Here is a 23,641-nt window from a genome sequence, read left to right on the forward strand (position 1 = left end):
GATCCCTGTATTATAATAACTAAAACCCCATAAAATTGATGGGCTAAATGGTTTACACTTATTTGCAAATATCCTTATGTTCCTAACTTGAAAATCCTGGTTAGAATCAATAAGAAGGTTTCATTTAACAGGTGGAAGTCAGAAGAAAACAGTTCTGTCAGAGATACATTCATTTCTTTTCTTCATTACTTTGTCTGTCAACAGCAAATGAACGCGATGTTTATTTGTTGCCTTAAAATATGAAAAGGTTAAATCCCCTACACAAGAACAACTCCTCACTGTTCCTCTGCTGTGATTATGCAAATTGGTTGTGCTGGCATATTGTAGTTGCATTTGGAAAAAAGAAAATGTATACATTGAAGCACAGTTCTAAGAACTCATAATGCTATTGCTTTCATAGCTTCACAATCACAGTCTTTTAAGAAACCTTCCTTTTCTAAGTCCTGCTTTGACATTTGAGCTGGGTTGTAATTATAGAATGGCAACTATTGCTATTCTGACAGCTGAATAACTGTTGGTCTCAAATTAAATATCTTTAATGAGAATAAACATTTACTGAGATGCTTGTTTTCAGAATATTAAGGGATTTCTGAGGTGTGAATATATTAGAGAAAAATGACAGATAGCTCTCCTAAAAAGTATTTTAATGCATTAAGGACCTTCAAATTGATTTGGAATTGAAGATTGATGATTGCTAAAGAAATGTGATCATTGTCAATCTGGGAATCCAATCCCCACTGTGCAAATCCTTGCTAAAGGCTCTGAGCTCAAGGCCTGTACACCATTAACGGGAGGTTCCAGAGCTGTAGCTCCTGGCCTTGTAGATGCAATCCCTGACGTGTCATTTTTTCTATTATTCTTCTCTTCCTATTAAATGTTTCCACTATGTTCATTGCCAGTAGGTTGCTGACATCCCACATGCAGTGTTCTCTCATCAGAAGTGTGTAAGTCTTTTGAGATATAGTATGGATTCATATTGAAAAGAACACCCACCTTGTCACCACTTGGAAATTACAGGAGAAGCCCCTTGGAAAACAAAGAGCCTCTGTCGAGAAAGGACTGGGAATTCTGGGTTGGCTGGCTTGGTGGAAGTTTTGTGAAACCCTACTTCTCTGACCACGTTCTCTTAACTTTGTTTTAAATACAAATACGAATATAAATTGTGATTTCTATTGCGTTTTTTTTCACATAATATCTCCTGAAAGATAGTCTTTTTTGTTAAATACAGGGGTTACTGACCAGACGTTACATTTATTTCATTTCAGTGATGACTGTTTTAAGACAAGGAAAACAGAAAAGGTAGAACTTAACTATGTTTTAGGCATTTATGGAAAAAAAATACGACTTTAGTTTTTTTCATTTTTCTGTTTTAAGATTATTGTTTTTAGGAGTAGTAGTACCAACAATCCTAGAAGCGTTAATACAGTATATCCACTAATTTATAAATAATAGTATGGATTAAAATCACAGATTGCTTCTTCATGCTGGTTGCTTCTTGTTGAATAAACAATGCAAGAAAATGTCCAAATGGGTTTGTGCAGCATTTCGATGGCTTTCTTACTGTCCATTTTTACAATTTTCCAAGAACACTGAAACGTAACTTTGCATGCAAAGATGTGTGTGTTATGCAAAGGTCACAGGGAAAACACATTGTACACATTGTACAAATCTGTACATTAACACAAAATCCTGATGTCTTGTAACTTCGTAATGTTTTAATGCATGCCATAGTCAGTTGCCTCTGTCTAGAAAGGTTCATAAATACATAAACAGATTCAGCACACATTTATTAATCTGTTATTGAAGGATATGCAACTTGTGGCACCAGCAATCCAGTTCCATAATTTGGCTACAAGCCATTTCTTCACTAATTAATAATTAGAAGGATCAATGTAGCAATAAAAGCTGGTTACATCACATTACAGCAGTGGAGCTGACTGGAGGGACCACAAGTTGAGTAGCCCTTTACTTCTGAAACTTGGCTACACAAACCACTGAGGTAACAAATCAAATTATAAATTGTATTGCCTGCTGAAGCCTACAACACAGGGATCAAATAAAAAAATCACTGAGAATAACAAGAATCAAAAAGCAAAGCTTTTTATTGTTGTTTATTGTGCTATATGTTTAAGGTAACCTTGCTGGGAGTTTCTTGTTTCCAATTGTAAAACATTGTGAAAGTGATAAAGAGTTTAATCAGCAACAACTACAGCTATGATAAAAAAAAATGGCAACACTGATTCATTTTTCACATGTGAAAATTGATTTTCCAGCACATTTCTGCCTGTTGCTTGTTCGGGCTCCTATCCATCAATGCCAGGGGTCTCCGTTTTGACATTAGCTGTAATTACTGCAAGATTCTGTGTTTGATAACTCCCCAGGCTCCAGCTATTACTGAATTAGCTTCCAGCCAATGGTGACTTCATTCTTAGTACAGGGATGGGCAGTCCTGGTCCTGGAGGGCTGGTGAGTCTGCAAGGCTTCATTCCACCTCGGCTCTTAATGACCTAAAACAGCTCGTATTTGGCTTAACGCTGGGCTTTGAAAAGACCTAAAACACCTGCAGATACACTGGTCTTTTGGGACTAGGACTGCACTTCCCTGCACTAGCAGGTTTGCAAAAATAACCAGACAAATGGCAGAGAGAGGATACATACAGATAAGAGCTCTCCCTTTCTTGAAAGCTAAGGGAGTTTAAGAGATGGATATATAGTCAAATCTATGTGTAAATACAATACTGCAAGGGGGAACTGCCAGACTATGCACATCCACAGTGTTTAAAAAGGCAGTTAGATAGTTCCATTCCAGGACAATGTTGAAGTTGGACACCATCACTTGCCTTGGTATGAAAGATTTCAAGTGATGGAAGCCTTAGGGAATCCTCACTAATTCCCATTGCTCTGGAATCATTCCAATTTTAAGATAGTGAATTTATATTCAATCTATGCAAATTGGAATTTAAATATAGCAGGAGAGTTTGGATTCAGAGCAAGTTAATACATTCAGTTTTCAATCTGGCGGAGTGCACAAGGTCTGATGAGTTTAGAAAATACTGTGTGTGACAGATCCACCATGTAATCAAGGCTGATCACTACTGAAAGTAAGGAACTCACACCAACACAAATCTACAGGGTCAACGCTCAGAGATGCAACTTGTCTATTCTTTCACAAGCATTACAAACACACAAACTAATTTAGCAAGACAACAGAGAATGAAAGAAACTTTAAGGAATACTTGAGAGACATTTTATGAACAAGTAAAATGTATTAAATTAAGAAACAGATTCAGTGCTGCTGAAAAGCTGAGCACTTTTGAACAGAAAAAAGATGAGGTTGTAGAGTATTTTCAGCTGTCAACTGAAACTCTTTAGTTTTTTATGTCATTTGCTCTAACTTATTACATGGATGTCTTCATGTTTACATTCAGGTTTTGAATATGTCTAAAAAATGAATATGCAGCATTTTGTAATTTCACAAAATGGGACACCATGTTAAGGGTCTGAATATTTTTGCAAGCTACTGTTTATCACTTTTGTGTGGATTCTTTAAAATAAATAAAAATTATGTTATTGGCCAGAGTGATTTTGATAGTTAACTATTATCTCATTATATGATCTAAAATATGAAAGTCCAATTTTAACAATAACATTATTGAGTGCAGAGCCATCACATCTGGCCACAGAATAACAATCGACAGTTTTTGACATAAACAGAAGCAGCTACTGAAATACTGTAAATACCCCACCAGTGTATTCACTGCATGTGCTGTGTCCCACTGAACTGAGCTATGAAAGTCATGTTAGTTGCATCAGTCTTCCACTGCCTGCAGAAACCATTATAATCTGATTAATTTTATTTCAGACTAATTTTAGTTAAGAAAACCACCATTTTTTTCTCATACATAAAATGAAGAAAATATGGGCCTCCATCTATTACATTTACATTATTAAAAAAATGATTAATATACTTTGTTTAAAAAATAACATCTTAAGAAATGCAACAAAATTAATTTAAGGCAATGCCTGGAAAACATCTAACTAATCACTATTTGTGCAATATATTTTTATTCCAAAACATTCTGAAATGTTGATTTTTTTTTGCATTAATCTAAAAAAGTGAAGCCATGAGAAAACTAAATATTCATAGATCTGTAGATGTAGTAGAATTATGGAATCGATTGCACAATACATCCCTCCTTTTTTAAGGATACGTATGAGTGTCCTCACGGTTATGATTGTGTTCACATAAGGTACAATTGGAAAATTTGTCACATTCTGCTGTTATGTACACTATCACAAACACTTAAACCAAAGTTTTAGCTGAGCTATCTGTAGCTTCTAAGTGCTGTAGTTGCACAATGTAATAAGCTGTTTATACACTCATATGATTATTGCTATCTCATAATTACAAGATAATGCACTATCTCGAAATAAAGAGATAATTTTCTCATAATTGAAACAATACAATAGCATTTTACAGTGCCACTCCTACCTGAGCATCCGTGCCCCACATACAGAACCAAGAAAGGATGGGCGTCCTTTGTATTAGGATATATTAAGAAGAGCTACACTACTGTGTTTTTAGTAACAGCCTGTTTGAGAAAAATAAGTAATGTATTTTAAAACAAATTGTGAGGATTGTCTTTAGAGATAACTTTGTAGCCCAAACCAGAGATCACAGTTTTCTAAGCCATGTTTGCTTGGGTGAGGTATAAGACAAATTCAACAACTTAGATACAAAATACTCTGTGAGGTTTTTAGTTACATTGTGTATAAGACTCTTTTGTTAAAGTTCCCATATTACAAAACGTGCGGGCTTAGCCTTTTTAGGCCTGTCAGTAGGAAACACTTCTTACAGCATATTGTTCAGTTTGTTAGGGTATTTAAGAATCTCTTACAGCATTTTACAGTAGTGTTGGAAAAATAAGATTCCTGAGCAAATCGTGAAGTTGAGAATGTAATTACAGATCCTTTCATTCTCAGGTACAGCAGCAGCTTGCGAATCTCCTGAAGTTGAACACAGCTCTCCAGAGCTCAATTATATGTCTAAATGTTTTCCATGAGTCTTACAGAGAGCACAGATTTCACACTGGAGCAGGTGTGAATTTCATATAAAGTGTAACAGTATACTAACTATTATGGCATAAGGGTAGTGTGGTTGCCTTTAAATGATCAATAACCATACAATTTTATCTTCTACTAAATAGCTATATACTGTGCTGAAAGTATAGATATTATTATGTACAGTATGCCCCAGATTCTGTTTCTATATGGCCAGTCACTTGAACATGTCTTATACTGTAAAGATATGTTTAAATAGTTTTATAAATATGTAGGTCAGGAAGATCTTTGATATTGACAACAAGAATTTATGTACAAGTGAGACAGAATATGACATGAGTTCTGATGCTCAATACAATATAGTATTTAATTTCTGAATACTTCTCAAGAAACAGCAGCATGTAATCCACAGAACAGACTAAAAAAGTAAAAACCAAAAGACAAAATAAAACAATGGATTCAAGCTGTGAGCTTCACAAACATAGTGATACTTTATCATCCATTGTGTAGAAACTGGACTTTGGCAGAATAAGGTGGCCTGAGTCAGCAGAAGATAGATAAGGTCTTAGGCTGGACTCATACAATAATACCTTAAGATAACCTGGTGCCATTCCATTCAGTGATTAGAATAACCTTAAAATTCATCCTAGATTTCATAGGGAAACAATGCATTTACAGAGGATGCAAGTTACAAGGGTGTGTTCAGTTTGTACAATTGCTGCTGAATTCTGGACATACTGAAGTTTATTTTCTACCATAGAAGATCCTTCAGTACGTAAAAATAACAGTGATGTAATCCTGAGGAAAAAAAGCCAATTCTGTAGCTAACAGGCAGAGTAATGTTCTCAGCTGAGCAATGCTGTGCAGGTGGAAGAAAGATGCCCTTGTGAAGTTTATAACATGTAGGGGCTTTAGGGAGCTTAAGAGAACTTTTAGGTTGTTATGGCTAATTAACCAGTTCAGGAAGCAGAGCTAGGGGGCTGTTCCATCACTCCTCCGGGACCTTAGTTAGCTGGAGTCTGGCACACATCTTAAAGGCATCACAACTCAAGTCTTAATTAAAGGAAAATCTTTTTCTACATTTGTTTTTAAAAGCACCTTCCTTGACACACCACCTGCTTTACACAACTGAAGTCATTCCAGAACCTTTTTGTAACACATTGGTTAATAGGTAATTGATGGTTTTTTTCATGTCACAAACTTAAAGTAGGTATTGACTTGAATTTCTTTTAAATGTGTCATACTGCATCAAGCACAGTTTAAAGATAATTAATTTGGATATGTAACTGTCTCTTCAACAAATATATTAAATCTATTGTGACAGTATAATAAAATATGCAAAACAATGATGTAATTAGGTATATAAGTCACACAGACCAACAATTAGTACATTTTATTGAAACCCTTGTACTGGCTTTTAAACAGCAAACACAAAGCACTTTTCAAACACTATGCATTGGCACAGTGAGTAATGGATTTGAAACAGGATAATAGGAACACACTAGGGGCTCATTAACGTATCTGTGAAATATTGAAATGTGATACGTTTGCTTAGGCAGGCTGGAAATTTTACTACACCTTCCTGCTTTCCAGTGGTAATTTACCATATATCAAGTTACTGACAGAATTAACTGCTTACCTTGAGAGTCCTGACACAATAGTTTCTGTGCCCGTATCCCCGGACCACAAGTTCCTTCACTGGGAACGCAGAGCCCTTTCTCGACCACATGCCACCGGAAACAGGCAGGGTCCTCACACAGGATGGACTCCACTAAGTGCAGACAACTACCAAATGTACCGGAGGGGTCTCGGAGCACCCGGCGCCATCTCTGCCTGAAACCTGCAAACGAACAAACAATTCTGACGGACAAGTACATTCAGAGATCAAAATGAATCTGAAGACCCAAAAAAAACATTCCATTTTTTCCTGTCTGAGAATGATCTTATCTGAGGACTCTGTCAAGGTTGACTATCCTCACGTAAAGGAAAGCAATGATGGCAGCATCTTCCATGCACACAATGAGGGGGTTATATAATTTCTGGTACAGAAATCTCCAGAAAGAAATTCTAGTAAATGATAAGGTTTTTTTTCGATGATTCACTAACAGAAGGTGTACAGGTATCTGTTTTGCACAGTCTTTGTTGAAGTTCTTGTCTTTGTTCTCCCTGAATGAGTGGGGTTCTCTTAAGCATTGTGAAATAAGTCAACTGCTGGATTTCCATTCCAGATGTGACACGATCATTACAATGGGATGAATATAATCGTGGGTGGATGTGCCATACCGTACTGTGAGAAAGGTAAAAGACAGAGGCAGTATTTTACCATTGTCCAAAAGTAAGCTCTAAAAATACTATGTGGAGGAGAACTTGAGATCCATATTTACATCGGTAGAAAGACACATTAAAAAAGAAAATAGTTACTTTCAATACAGACATACTGTAGGCTGATACAGGTATCTGCAATATTTTGTCCTGGTATTGCTTGTGTCTAGGTAATGCAGGACCACAAATCTAAACCCATGACTGAATTTAGTAAGATCTTTATGCAATACTCCTTGTAACACTTTATCATTTGGTCTTTATATACAGTACATAACATTTCAGTTATGTATATAAATTGATTAATTTCATTGTTTTATAAACACAACTACTAATTACTTGTTAAATGAATCGAATTCTGTAATTTTAGTTCCCAATACATTTTTAGACTGCACTATACTAATTAAATTGCTTGGAAATTACATCATTTGTATACCACATTAGAACTAATTAATCATAGCTATTTTATTTCAAATCTAAGCTTAAATTGTTTTCTGAAGCAGAAAAAGAAAACAAGTAAAATGTATTTTGAAAGAATCTATTTTCCAACTGTTAATTTACTTAATCTGAATTCTTTGATTAATGCCAAAATATTTTTCTGTTTTATCCTTGAATACTAAAATTTCCAGCAAGTTCTTTTTATCTCATAAAAGTATATTTTAGTCATTTAGGCTTGTAAAACAACAATTACTACAGGTTTAGCTTAATACTATACATTTCTTTTGTAAATGTAACCTTATAAAATAAAGGATCTCCATAATTAATTAATGTTGTAAACCATAAGCATTTGAAAATGCAACAGCACCACCTTAGTCTTTTTTTAGAATTATTCCTGTGTTACTTTTCACATTGCTAGAAACAAAATAAAATACATATTTGTCCCTTTTAATCTGAAAGAGTAATCTTTCTTAGCCTGGGTGTATGAAAATATTCTTTAAATTGTTATAGTATTAAGAGTGTAAAGCATTGATTCAAAAATAGTTTAATGAACAAAATGTTTGATCAAGCAACAATACCTCTCCTGAAAAGCGATGGTAACCACTGTGTCACCATGCCTACCATCGCTTGATAAAATTTCTATTTATACAGTTTATCGGAATTTCTCAATTTAGCATGAAAAACTGCAAGATAGAAATTATGTTTCACTACTAGCTGTGTAATTTGGGGTGGCTGAAGCACCACCTTGAAAGTGTGATGTACGGGGATTGCACTGTAGTAGACTGTAACCAGAGATAGGGTTCAGTCACCGGGGGTCACCCCATTCAGGGAAACACATTCTTCACACTCCTATAACAAAATAACTGAACTTGGAATTGCCACCTACTGTATATAAAACTAATGCCTGCAACAGTCAGAGGTTGTCTCTCACACGACACTCATGGTTGTTAGGAACGATGAGAACGAAGGAGAATGCCGTGAAAAGCTGAAGTGTTCGGAGAAAACCTCTTTCTCTCAGGAAAACCCAGGTCGTTTTCTGGGTCAGAACACCGATAAATAAGAAGATAGTTACTGAGTGCACTCGGCCAACCGGACTCGACCGAGTGGGGTCCAAAAATGAATTTTGATTTTTGGCATCAGGTTTTATGGGCAAGACCCTCTGTCAGGCTATCCCAAAGGTAGGGATCCTTCACAGCAATGTGAGAGTCAGGAACATGCTACCCAGCCCCATACCCTAATGGCTTTCAAGGAATGACTGAATGAAATTCTACTAACCAGCTGAATTCCTCCCTCTTGTTTGTAACCATTCTAATGTTATTTAAAAAAAAGTGAAAGTTCAGTGAGAAAAATGTCCTCTGCACCAGATCCCAGGAAATGAATAATTGAAGAGTGCCACAACCATCTCCAAACTTTTATTTTTTATTTTTTAACTTTTATTTTTATTACTTTTTATTTTTGTCTCAGTTCACATACTCTTTTCCTTCTTTTCTACAGGTTATTTAGTTATTCTTACATTCATGTAATTCAATTTAAAATTAAGATCAATTCAAACTGTATTATCTCTTAGGGGAAATTTGTTTTGCTGCAGAGTAAATCCCAACAATGCAACATACAGTAACAACCATTAAAAACAAAGTGATCAAGGCAAAGAATATGTTAGGAAATAAAAGACTATTTTACATTCTTCAAAAGTGAAACTGCAAAAGGGACACACAATTTCTAAAACCTACTCTTACACCTTGGGGCACAAAGACATCAGCCAAATCAGAGTAGTGCAGATTCACAGAGGAAGAGGAACTCCTTTCAAAGCTTAATCTGAGTTTTTCTCAGTGCATAGTCGCCTTATCCTGGCAGGAATCGATGACAGTGACGCAGAGCTCTTCTCAGCTGCTCTGTCATTCTCTGTTTTTGTTTTCCATGTCTGTCAGTTGAGAACACATTCAATTCCTACATGAACAATCTTAGAATGTAGCTTCTGTCTCGTGAATTCACTGAGCATGCAACACACTTTGGATACTCCAAAAAATGAATGTACTGTACATAATAAAACTATATACAGTATAAAGGAACTTAATTCTCATAAGTGACTTTACCGGAATTTCTGTACCACCACTGTGCCTTGGCACACCACTTTAGAAAAACTGAATTAGACAGACTGTTTTTTTAGGAAATTCACCATATATTCACTAGTGGCTGTATCACCAGCCGGGTGTGGGCAGGAAAGATGGTGTGTAGTTGTAATACCTCTTCTCCCAAGTGGTGGTTCCAGGCAGTTCTCGTACATGCACAAGCCCCAGGGACTCCAGGCAGAGACCAAACACTCCTCTGCACAGGGAACAGAGCACTGCTGGACGGCGGGAGGCACTGGCCCCAGACACAGGTTCCCATTCACAGGCCTAGATACTGAGAGACAGCAATGGACACAAGCAGGAATAAATAACTGCAATTTCTATTTAGAACTGAAAATGAAGTGAAAGCCTACACAAAAATAAATTTTATTGAGGGTTTGTTCTTGTTATCCTCTGGATATTTCTGTGCAGCTCCACAGAGTTCAACTTTAAATACAGCAGACTTCAACTTCAACTTATTTACTGTAGCACGAATTAATAATAATAAACTGTATTTATATAGCGCCTTTAAAGGTGGCTTCCCAAAGCACTTTACAGAATGACAACAACAATAAAAATACACAATGCACAGTGAGAATAAACAATGAGAGGAGACAGTATATGGGGTACTGAATACAGTAGGAGCAGAGAGGTAAAGAACAGAGCCAGTTAAGTAAAGATTCTTCTAAAGAAGAAGGTTTTGAGTCTGGATTTAAAGGAGTTAAGAGAAGGTGACTCTCTGATATCCTTGGGGAAAGAGTTCAGAGTTCCAGATATTTTGGGGCATCACAGGAAAAGAACCTGTCACTTATAGAGTGTATAAGGGTTTGGGTGACAGATAGGAGACCAGAATTAGAAGAGTAAAGTTTGTGAGGTTGGGAGCAGGACGATAGTAGTTCAGACAGGCACTGAGGAGCCAAGCCATTCAGAGCCTTATAGCTGAGCAGGAGGATTTTGAAGTCAACACGAAACTTGACAGGAAGCTGGTGCAAGGACTCCAGTATAGGAGTAATGTGATCACTTGCACTAGACTTGGTCAGGATTGTGGCTGCCGAATTTTAGACATACTGGAGTTTCTTCAATGTGAATTTAGAAAACACAGTGAGCAGAGCATTGCACAGTACTCAATTTGGGAGAAGACAATTGTGTTGATCAGCTTTTCAGCAACAGTTAGCAATGACATAGTCTGACTATATTTCTGAGGTGAAAGAATGATGTTTTGATAATATGTTATACATTTGGGTTGAATGTCAAGCCTGAATCAAATATCACCCTGAAGTTTTTCAATTTAGACTGAAGCTCAACTACAGTACCATCCACAGATAGGGTTACCACATTGGCTTTACGAAGTTGATGGGGGGTGCCAATAAGCATGACTACAGTCTTGACACAGTTTAGATGGAGGAAATTTCGAGTCATCCATGTTTTTATGTCGGAGATGCAATTTGACGTACCTGTGAACACTTGACAAATTAATATTTTAACATATGCAGTAGAACCCTTTCACTATTTAAGACAGCCTAAAATACTCATATTCCTGCACTTGTTTTTCTTAAGGCCTAGTGATACTGTATGTGCAGTACTAGAACCTCACATTGTTCTGGAAAAACCTTTTTAAAGACCAATTTTGTTAATCTCTTTAACTGAACAAAGTGAATTTTTTCACTTGAATTACTTACTCATTAAATTTCCTTTTTGGAGATCTCCATTACAAAACAACCATCTGCAATCAATTTGCATTAGCTGCAGAAGATTAGGTCATGGTAAGATTAGGTAAAGTAAACATCTGCGGTGACTCTTATTGATTGGCTCCTGGACCGCCATTGATTGCATCTCCATGCAAGACCAGGTATCTCCTTTTTTATTTTTTTAAGAAATGAGAGATCAAAAGCAAGCCATCACAAACAACACCTCTCACAGACAATTGCATTTCAGATATTTCACTTAGGAATGTATTTACCGCAGACAGCTACCACTGTTAAGACAGATCATATAATTTCCTGGGGAATATAAAGGGGTTTATAAATTGTAAATTATGCAAATTATGAAACTGTATTATGTCATTTGGACTGAATATACATATGATTAGTGATGTGTTGAGGCTGTGGGAACATATTGGGCTTTGTTAAGTTAAAAGAAATTAAGGCTCTTATGAAGTGCTTTCACCTACTCGAAACAAAATCACATTTATCACTTGCACATAACAAATTTTTAGTACAGTACTAACAAACGTAAATAGGATATCTACTATCCTTTATGTGCAGTACCATATGCACTGTATTAAGATCACATGAAGTGGCTTACAAACCTCAAGACTTCCAGCTCATTGACTGAGCCGAAATACACTTGAAAGCCAGTCGAGTGTATGCCAATGTACTCTCAGTTCATTGCACAGGAACATCTTTTTTGATCTTTCTATTACTGTAAATCAGAATGGTCTTCCATACAGTTACACAGCTAATAGTTCAGATTATGGCACATCTTGTAACTTGAAATCTTGTGCAGCTGGCAAGAAAAATAAAACATCCGTGCCCAGACTTTATTCAGTGTGCTTGATTTCACCATTTTAACCACCAGACACATGGTGAAGAGCTTTCTGCTCGGAGTCATAAGAGAGATTCAGATTCACCTGCAGAATAAAATATACTTTCCTCTATCATTTTAACAATGTTTGTCATTCACTGCCTTCAGCAGTCATTCTTTTAAGATGCATCATGTACTGAAGCTGAAGAAAGCTTCTTGAAGCTTGATACAGTATGAACATTCATATGGTCTATTACTAATCAGTGGCTTCCAGAATTTTAGGAATATGATGAGATTCAGTGGGACTGAGCACTAGCCCAGATAATCCCTCCGTGCTGCAGTAATATCATTAACTACTGTCAGCAGTGTTTGGGAAATAAATGTTCCCATCTTGCACACAGCTCATCTGTGCAGTGATAAAAAATGTATAATGGTTTCATTTATGTAAATGGAATTGCAGAAACAGAAAAGAATCAGAAGAAATTAAAAACCAGAGACTGGTTTTTCTTTTCTCGTGTATGGTGACATTTGTTACACCGCTTCTGGTCTCCCTAGATACCTCACAGAAAGGATCAGTCCCCTTCAAGGAACAAGCAGTGCTGACAGTTCCATGCTGCAGTGGGGAGCAGCCAGTGAGAAAATGTGGTTCTGCACAGGATTCTGACAAATTAGTGGAACAGTTTCTACCTTCTTTCACTTTATGTGAAGCTGTGTCATCTGGGATCTGTACACAGTAGGTTTCTCTCATCTGAATCCCTCCCCCACAGAGTGCAGTCAGATTGCTGAGGCGCTGGTCCTGCTGGCTGAGAAGGGGGGTCACCTGACATTCACCCCACTCAGTGATCTTCCACATATACCTAGGAAAATGAATATGTTTAATCCCATATTAATATGTTTTTTCTAGTGAATACAGTACTAAAGAACACAGTGCCTGGGACATATATAAACTGAAAAAATAGCATAAAATATTCAAGCGACATCAGGGGGTCCATTAATTTTACATTTAGAGATATTGTACATTCCTCATATTTAAAAAATATTGTAGAGATTTTTTAATGAAGACCATGGTCTGTTGTAATCTACCAATTACTTAATCTCATTCTTTAGTTCTCTCAATCACTTTCGTGGATGTTAATTATTTTAACCTTGTATTTTCACATTAGAAGTTTATTTCTAAGTTAAATTAATTTCCTTTTAATGTGCTCATCTGCAGAAGTGCCCAAGCGCCATTGTTCCCACACCTCTTTTAATTACAGATCCATTGATAGGGTTCAGTGAGGCTTAACTACCACCTGATTTCTTCCTCCCTCTGGTAGATATTTAATTGGAGTCAGTCCAGGCAGTCCGTCTCACGGGGGGCATACCTGGGGCACTTCGGCAAGAAGTCTGCAATGATGTTACAGGCCTCCCTTTCTTCAAGAGCTGGGCACTCCCTTCCTCCGCCAACGGGGATGCGCTTCAGGCTGCGAGTCCTTGTCCTGTAGCCCGGAGACAAGTCCACCGATCGACACGTCTTGGAACAGGGGCTCCACGAAGACCAGTCCGAGGTTTCGCAGGGTCTGGGCATAACGCACGACTGAAAGGTCACGGGGGAACTGTCCTGAATGCAAAGACTGGAACAAGAGTGGTCATGGGCAGTCAGTGATGTCTTCAAAGTACAATATATACCAATATACAGAACAGTTTGCCCTAATTGTGTAAACACATGCTTTATAGCCTGTAATTTTAATTGGCCTCCACTATTCTGTTGGTGTTTGCTTTTGGTTGTACCATATCTCTCGGGGCTGCCTGTTCAGGGATAATCAAAATCAAATGGTAGGAGCTGCTATCTAGCACCAATAATGCCCCTGTTGGAAATGAGCACTCAGAGCCCAGAGAGTGGGAACGTGCTCTCATGCAGTGTAATGTGCAATGCACGAAAGTGCGGCCTGTGTCGCCTCCCTTGAATTCAGCAGACTGGAAATCTGAAGGTATTGTGCCCCTGCAAGAAGTCCTCTCTTCAGCTCTGCTGAGTCCCAGAGGAAACTCTGCCCCATCTGGAGCCCTCTCTCACAAGATACAAAAAGGGGTTCTTCACACCCAGCAGGTCATTTATTCTGCACCCCCAATCCTGCCAACATGTCCAATAACAAAGCAATTCTTCAGATGGCTGCAGAGCACTGTACAGACTGACAGCCTGAGAAATGAAACTAAATATCTCACTGGTCTCTTGGCAACAAGAGATCAAATCTGTTTATCAATTAAGCTGCTCATCAGTAAAAATGCAATGTAACTGTTTAACTGAGGTTAAGGTAACTTTTATGTGTAAACAGCCTTTTCTACACTAAATTGGGAAGTCAGCCTGGTTTTCAAACAATTAACCTTCATTTTATATCTTTTCAATTTCTTCTTTCTATTTTCATTTATTATTTATGACTAAATTGCTTTTATATTATCACTTAAGAAATATCAGTGACTTTTAACCTTTGACATTTTTTATGCCAAGCTATTCAAACACCTAACTCTCATTTTCTTATGTTCAATATGTGTTTCTGATTTAAGAGAACAGTCAAACACTATTAATTCTGTATTTAATATTTGGATTTTGTGAACATCAACAATGTAACTACTTCATCAAAAACAATTCTCACTTCCAGTCTGAAATCTGGTTGTCACAATGCTTAATGCTAATGTGAGAAAGTGACAGTATCTTTCTAACAGTGAGAAGCAAAAAACTTCTAGAAGATGAGTCACTGAACTGTAACATGCAGGACAACAGGTCCAGCAGCAAAATAGTTTAACTGTTGCAAAGTGAACTAGACTTGAGTACTTGAGTAGGTAATTATGAGGAAAACAAGGAAGCATATAAAGAACAATTTCAATGACACATGAATTTTAATCAACAGCAAAAAAACATATGTTTATATGACGTCAAACTCTCTGATGAAAATATTGAGCTCATACACGTGGCCTTGGGGTCACTCTTCATAATTTGCTGTAGTACCTTATGCAAAAGCATTACAAAAACTCTGCGTTACAAATGGTAAATCTGTGGTGAACCTTAAAAGGATATTACGCAGTCAGACAATTCTTCTACAATAATTAACAAGATTTTGTAAAATAATTACTTGCTTACTAACAGAAACAGGACCTTGCTACTGTATATTAAAATAATCAGCCTTCCAAACTGAAAGTCTGTGTTTGAATGAGAACTCTTTTGTGCCTGTGAAAGAAAGCCTTCTACATCAATATCAACATCAAGCCCTGCATCACACACTTGGCCAGGCGATCAGACACTTCTGTGCTTATGTATGCTTTGGCAGATACAGTACCATTTCCATTGGTGAGACAGGAAGAAAACTGGCAGACCGTTTCAGGGAGTATGTCAGAGCTGAGAGGATCAAAGATCTCTCAAATCAATAGTTCCCCATTTCACCTCTAACGGCCATGATTGCTAAGATGTCTCTGTCTGCATCCTCACGCAGGGATTTTGGAAGCAATATTGCAGAAAGACACCTGAAACCCAAATTATCCTTAAACTTGGATCACACCTTCCCCGCTCTCTCAATGACATCTCCTTCTTCTCCTTCAAAATCCTCTCTATTCATTGCAGATTATGGCTTTCCACACTTCTCCTCCTGTTCTCCCTGAGTTTGGACACTTATTCTCTCCTGCTTTGTGCCCATTTCCTCACTGCTCCCTGCCCCTTCTCACCCACTTAGTCTTTTGTTCTCCAATGCCCTGTCATTTACGGCATTTACTCCTTTCCCCCTCAGAGCTGAAGGCTACGGAAGCGCATTGCTGCCACCAAAGAAAAACAATCCTTGCCCTTATCTCATAATTACGACAAAGTTATCTCATAATTCCGAGAAAATTATCTCGTATGAGATAAGGAATATCGATGAGGAATACGCAAAGTAAGTCTCACATATTTTATGTGATCACACGATAGTACAATTGTCATACAGTACCTACTGTATATCGCTACGTACAGACTTACTGTACAGTTTTGAGCAGTGGAACTGGTGGCACGTATAATTGTTCATAACGGAACCATCATTGCTTTGATCTCTAAATCGGACAAAACTGGTCCTCATGCTTAGAATGATTCTGTTCATATTTGCTAAATGCAAGATTTCATTATGACTGAACTCCAGTCGAAAGTAAATCCGTACAAATTCTGCAGCGCTGGACATTGACACGTTCAGTGCACAACGTAACAGGTAGTACACACACTGAAACAATCATTGCCACCTCGTAATTATGAGATAAGGGGGTGAATGTTTTTTTCCCTTGGTGGAAGCGATGCTCTTCCATAGAAGAATGCTGAAACCTTGTGTTTTTTTATCTTTCAGCATGGATTGAACCTCAACCTATTTAACCGTGATGCTATTCTGTCTGTAATGTAAAAGAATTGCTTTTGAATTAATTGCTATTGAAAATAGTATTGTTAAACTCACAAGAACTTAACTTATAGAGATCGAAATGAAACTTTCTGCTGTTTCTGAAACCCGAAGACTGAGTCACAAGGGCTTTGACAAATATTCTTCCAAACTGCCACATACTGCTTTACCTGCCTACTGTGCGCAAAGTCAGTCATTTACTCTTAGGACCTGTGCAGACCTGTCTGCTTTTTTTGCATATGTGAGAAAACACTTTCATTTTGCAGTATAATGTGTTATGAGGAGGTGGTTTATTATCTGGTTGCTGAAGTATCTTTCCAATAACTCCATATATCACAAAAATACAAATAAATGTACTACATCACAAGGTACATAATTATAATTTTATCTGTTTAATTCCTACTGTTTAATTAATTATGTATAGTATAATGACTGTGATGTTCACTCCTGTGTGATTTTACTTGGTAATTAGACTGTAATTAAAGAAACTGAATAAAATGCAGCTCAGGTGGGAAATATATATTCAACACCAATACATAATATTAACTTGCCATTTGCCATTTTAAATGAGAATGCTAATTAGATATTGTAAATTATCTTTTTTCACTGGGAATTACAGCCGTGGCACACCTGCAAGGGCCCAGTGCTGCTCACTTCTCTCTCTCTTTTCCTGAAAGGTGCAATAACAGAAAGTTCTTCTGCAAAAGCGGCTTTGTATTTAACACAAGAATCGACAGTAATACCGTTGTCTAGCAACTAGCAAAAAGCATTTTTCTAAAATGACTAGAACATGAAAAAAACATGACTAATTCATTGGCCCTTGTTGATGTTCAAATACAATCTATATACGTATCTCTGTTCTTAAAAAAAGACTGAAATTAGAAATTATTAGTCAACAGTATAATTGCTTGAGATGGAATACACAAGTTCACAAATCCAAAGGGACTTCAACAGACTTCATAGCCGTTTAGTTGCAAATACTGTATGTAGCCAGAAGCTATTTTCATGAAATGAACAGCACTGTGCAGATAGAGGTTATGTGGGTTTCTGCACATCTCAGCCTTTCATTCCTGAATGAATGAGAGCCACATTACAGCCATGATTCATTTAAGATGAATCTTGGATAGTATCCCATACAAATGAAAAATGCCACATGTTATTTTTTAATGTGTAAACAATATACATAGGAGGGATATTTAATTTGTTGTACATTGTGTGGAGGACAGTCATTTATAGTGATTCCTGAAATACATTTATGTTTTTTTTATTATGCTAAAAGAATAAAAAAATACTTTAATTCAGGAAGTGCATGAGCAAGAATCACAGGAGACTGACTTTTGCCTTCAGAGTAATAGTCGGTTGTAAGAAAATTCTGTACGACCAGTAAGAAAATTAAAGAAGTTTCTAAATTTTAAAGAAAACCACAGAATACAATAAAGGGTGTGTCATGGTCAACATTCCACCCCTAGAGGGCGCTCCATTTACTCCTGTCAATAGTTCCATGTGATCATTATGTATTCCAGGTGTGCTTTGTTGTGTCTCCCCCTATTTATTCTTAGCTCCTCCAGGGCTCAGGGCTCAACATTAGGGTACGGATGTCGCGAGGCCCGCCTAACACCTGTATACCCTACGTCCATCTCCTGAGGGCATAGGCTTCATCCCTGACACCTTCCATTTCCTGAGCCCGGGGTCTGGAGGAACTCGCCCGTTCATCCCAGGACCTCCATGTTTTTCATGTGTTTGTGTTTTCCAACGTTCCTGGGGATTTTATCCTTGTCGCGTCAGAGGATGGATCTATTGTTGATTACTCATGGACTGTGCCCTGACCTGCCTTTGGACCTGCTCAGATTCAGATGCTTCTTTGTCTCCCCCTTCACCATCTTATAGACTATCACTGTTACTTTACTGCACCATTAAACCCCTATGTGTCTTCCCATACTCCGCCTCATGTCTCCTTCAGCTCTTACCGCTTCGCATAGGGTCTAACATAGCATCCGACATGGACTGCAGAGCACAGGACAGTATGAGGTGATATTAGTCCCAAAATAAAATTAAAAATAATTTTTTATCCTGGAGAGCAATATATAATTTTACATCAAAACAAAAAACAATGAAAGCAATGTTGAAAATAAAGATATATAAAGAATTGTTTGAACACAGAATTAAAGAGGACATTTACACCAGTTGAAAGGCTGGGATGTGGATTGCTGCACAGCCATTCAAAGGATGCTGGGAGGAGTGAGCATGGGAAATGCTCTACACAGCCAGGTGTGATGAAGCTGCTGTTCCTCTATCTGTATCTCTAATCAGATGTATTGGCATGGGCTAAAAAGCGATACTTTCCCTGACATACCATGATACTGTTTATGGTGAAAATGAACATTACCATTTACAATATGCATATCATAATGTATAGAACAATGCTCATTCTGTAGCTTAAATCAGCATGTGGCATGTAGCTCCCAGTGGTGTTGCACGTTGACTTCAAGAGATACAAAGAGTACCGTAGTGTAGTGTAGCAGGTTTAACTGAGGATTTTCTTGTGAATATTGAAAATAATATTTCAGACGTTCCATATAGTGAATTCACTTCACAATGCAGATCCTCACGCTGAACTCAGGTAATCTCAAAATTGCCTTGAATCAATTATATGCAAATTCCAGCAGTATCCTTTCATAAACATGGATGTCTCTGTAGACTGATATTAAACTATTCAGCTATGCTGAACCCCTACTGCATTAAAAGCATGACAATTTTCTTCCTGCAGTAACCATGCTGATAACATAAATGGTGCTCAGATCAACTAGAGCAGATCAAGATGTAGTGTTGTAATGCACTCCATCTAAACCTCATGATTGTTTTTTTTTAAAAATAAAGATTCATAATAACATCAAATTACAGGATGTGCCATGCTAACCATACCAGCAGCCTCATTTCAGAGCCTCCTGCTTTGCAATTACAATGTAATACGATAAAAAAACAGCATTCTCATTTTACACTCAATATCTGACACTTACTATCTATTTAGTATAATTACTTGAAAGAAGATCTTTTAACAAAGAAGTTGCGCTGTGTTTAGGCAAAAAGAGCCAAAAACAAATGCTTCTGTAATTGGCAACATATTAACTAAATTCCTAAACATAGTCATCAACCTGAATTGACTTTAATGAAACTGACGTTAGAAATTATTCATTCTCAAGAAAAGATTGTTCTCACATACAAATACCCTGTCAATCTAGAAATACTGTATGTTTTAAAAGCTACGTTTCAATGTATTTATAACATAATGACTGCTGTATTTATAACATTATGACTAACTTTTAAAATGTTGGGTTTGTGTGGAGGGTCAACTTCTTACACTTAGGTTGGGTGATTGTCATGGCTTCAAGAGCCATCCTTAAAAATATTAAGCTGAAATAATGAAGTACATTGGAATAATAAAGATAATAAATTAACATATTATCCAGATAGTGGTATAGATTGGATTCTCCAGGAATTCAATCATCTTGAAAAAGCCACTTTATACCACAACCACTGACAGTGACACAAACACTCTTTGAGAAAACCCTTGCACACTGCCTTACATGACAATTCCTTTGTGACCCCACAAATTGGTCACTGCACAGCAGGATTCTAATGTAACCACAGTACTGTAACATGTTGTTCCTGTAGAAAGTACCATCCTACAGTGCCATGTTAGATTCTTTTTATAGCAGTGTCAGACGGTGCTCAGCGTAAAAAGGTTTTCCATCTATTGTCAGAAAACCACTTGTTCCAGGTAATGGGTATGCCAAAGCCTGTCCTGGAACCACAGGACACAAGGCTGCACACACACTATGCAAGTGGAAATTGGAACCATTAATTAACCAGCCCAGCAGGTCTTAGGAGATGGGAGGAAGCCAGAGAATGGACACAAGAGGCACCCCAATTCAGAATCAAACCCGGGACCTTAGAGCTCGGAAGCAGCAGTACTGCCACGCCACCAAGCTGCATAAGAAACCTTTATAAAATACAAAAAATATTGAAAATTGATTCTCTGAGGCTTTTGTAGAAGTCTCAAAAGTTTGCAGATACCCAAAATCATAACTGCTATCTAATAAACTGTATTCTAAAAAGACTAGGACTCATTTCTACAGGCACCTCAAATAAAATTACTGAGCATGCCTCAATGTGCGGCTTGTGCACCAAAGCAACAGAGAGATTCATGGAAGACTAACATATGTAGCTCATAGGTGAGTGCCTGGCAGAAATAAACTGAACAAATCTTTCTATCCTGCCGGTAAGCAAGAACTACACATACTGTATTTAGAAATGAATACTCTTCATTTCCTCAATGCAGATGAAAGTATTCTTTTTTTGTGTGCGTATGTTAGAGGACATCATACCTCAGCATTGCGTTCTTGCCATCACTTCTTGTGCACCTGACCTGTCTGGTCTGGTATCCTATCTCTATGTCCCAGGACTTTGAGTGGTGATGATGATGATGGTGAGTGCTCTGCACTTGCAGTTTCACAGAGCTCTTCTCTGCAGATTCAGTGCTGAAATCCAGCATGGTCCTTCCACTCAATCTGGCCTCCTTCTGACGAGGGAGTCTGCATTCACTCCATGGCCCAACCTTGAGGCTGTATCGGAACTCATCCTCTCCAACAGAGCAAGAGAGCTGATTGCTGCAGGTCCTTGTCTCCGTCAAGTTAGGACAGTTTGCACCCCCGTACACAGGCGTAGCCAGCACAGCCCGCGTGCGGTGCTGTAACCCCGTTCCACACGTCTTGCTGCAGTCAGACCAGGGAGAAAACTCCGACACCACACAATCGTGTGGGCAGGGAATGAGGCAAGCCTGCTCAACAGCTGGCCTCTGTGAAAAAAACTCACAGATTCTCTCAGTTACCACTGTCCTGTTGGACTTCCGAATGCAGTGAGCCTTCCTTTGCTGTATTCCGTGCTGTGCCGTGACACACTCTGAGGTCCTTACTTTTAGTTCATTAGAAAAATAAGGAACCAAGACACATGGGCCCCACTCGGTCACTTCCCACTCAAAGAGTTCTTGGTGCCATTCACAGACTTTGAAACATTCCCTCTGGCTTTCCGGCTTCTCCGTGTGTCTGCAGTTGGAGTGGTGCGTTGTCCAGCCCTCTGAGTGCACACACCACACAGTTCTTGTCTGCACTCCTCCAGGCCCGCAGTCTTCGCCCATGCATCTGCCCCACTGACCTGCCAAAAGGAAACACACAATACCTTCCTTAGATCTGAGCCTGGCCCACACTTTACATTTTATAGGAATAAGAACATGAAAGAACAGTGGCATAACTACTGTAAATCTTTAACTGCCCCTCAATTGTGTCACCTTGTTAACCTGGGTAATTGACTTACCTGGTGGTAAGAGACTGTATTTTGTGGAAGGAAAACATTCCTGGGATTGCTCGGATTGTCTGATCAATTGTTCTGAGAAGACCTCTTTCATGTGCTTAATTATGAACAATATTACTGATGGGCATAATTGTCTAGGAAAGCCAAAGACTAAGTAACATACATTGTAATAGCATTTGCTATGCTGACATACTGACAACATACTGTGAGCAAAGTATATTTCTGAACACAGGAAGCTTTGAGCTGTAGGAATTTCTTGCTCAACAAATTGGAATATATGTTTCTAAATGAAAAGTGTATTTAAGCTTTAAACATGCTTCTCCCAAGAAAATTAAAAATGTTCCAGGCACTGAAAAAAATGGGCACATACTGCACAGTTCAGAACAAAATGATCTCACAATGTACATTACTGAAATCAGACCCTAATACTTTGCTGTGCATGACCAAGACAGAGAGATTGCAATATTACTTCACTACATTGTATTGCAGTCAGGCTGATAGTTATACAGCTGACATCTGTTTGAGCTGACATTATTGAGATGTGCAGTAGAAACAAGATTTTCCAATGCCTTGTAATTATTTTTCCATGTGAAAAAGTCAGGGGCAAATCATTTTATCTGACAGACAATATAATATAAAGTAAAAGAGAAACACACAGACTATATCCAAAATAAGTCTCATCTTTCTTGCAAAATCACTTTTAATTTAACATACAGAGGATTTTCATGGAGAACTGAAATGAAATTATGAGCTATATCTCTCACTTGATATATACTTAAATGAAACTAAACAGATCACTAATAATAAAGAGAACCACACCCACATAAAAGACCAGAGAGTGTGGTTAAAAATAATGTTGAGGATAAGGATTTTATGAAAAAGTTATTGTTTTTAATTCCAAGTCGAAAGTCTGGTCGCTGTATTGCTGGTATTAAATATTTTTCAATGGGATTAGTTGGGTTTTCCACTGATCACACAAATCAGATCTGATCTGTTCTATTTAAGCCACTGGGCTATTTTTTAAAAGCACTAAGAAATATTACATATTCACTGATTTCTCTGTATCAATGATAATCGTCTTCTTTAATTCCCTTCCATGACGTCCCTGAGTAATTGGAATGAGAATCGGAAATATTTCATAGTGCTGACTGGCAACAGAAACTTGGAAAAAGTAACCCCAGCAAGTGAATGTGAAGAATCCTTAAAATAATTTTGTAATTGGGAGGATCTCTATCTATTGAGCCTATTTCCTCTTCCATTTTCAGCATGTAACTAATTTATGTACATGATTAAAAACATGATGTGCATTTTATTGCAGTTCACTTTAAATTATCCTTTTTAAAATAATACACATACAGTATGAACTTTAAGCCCTGGAAAGTGTTTTCTAATAACATCAAACAGAAAGTATTCTATTTTGTGTATGTTTTGGTTATTAAGTCAC

The 23,641-nt window shown here is 37.6% G+C and overlaps 1 protein-coding gene across 1 annotated transcript in view; it reads right to left on the bottom strand.

The window, feature by feature from the left end:
• The window catches only part of thsd7ba (thrombospondin, type I, domain containing 7Ba), a 162,011-nt gene that overhangs the window by 95,485 nt on the left and 42,885 nt on the right, over nt 1–23,641 (bottom strand). Inside the window, exons 3-7 of the mRNA XM_088930773.1 lie at nt 21,216–22,041; nt 13,813–14,061; nt 13,136–13,305; nt 10,062–10,220; nt 6,700–6,900 (exon numbers count right to left, since the gene is read on the bottom strand). Of these exons, the coding sequence (XP_088786899.1) occupies nt 6,700–6,900; nt 10,062–10,220; nt 13,136–13,305; nt 13,813–14,061; nt 21,216–22,041 (1,605 nt within the window). The remainder of the gene's footprint in view (nt 1–6,699; nt 6,901–10,061; nt 10,221–13,135; nt 13,306–13,812; nt 14,062–21,215; nt 22,042–23,641) is intronic.

The sequence above is a fragment of the Atractosteus spatula genome, chromosome 13 (assembly GCF_055471065.1).
Source record: "Atractosteus spatula isolate fAtrSpa1 chromosome 13, fAtrSpa1.hap1, whole genome shotgun sequence".
In the NCBI taxonomy this organism is placed as follows: Eukaryota; Metazoa; Chordata; class Actinopteri; order Semionotiformes; family Lepisosteidae; genus Atractosteus; species Atractosteus spatula.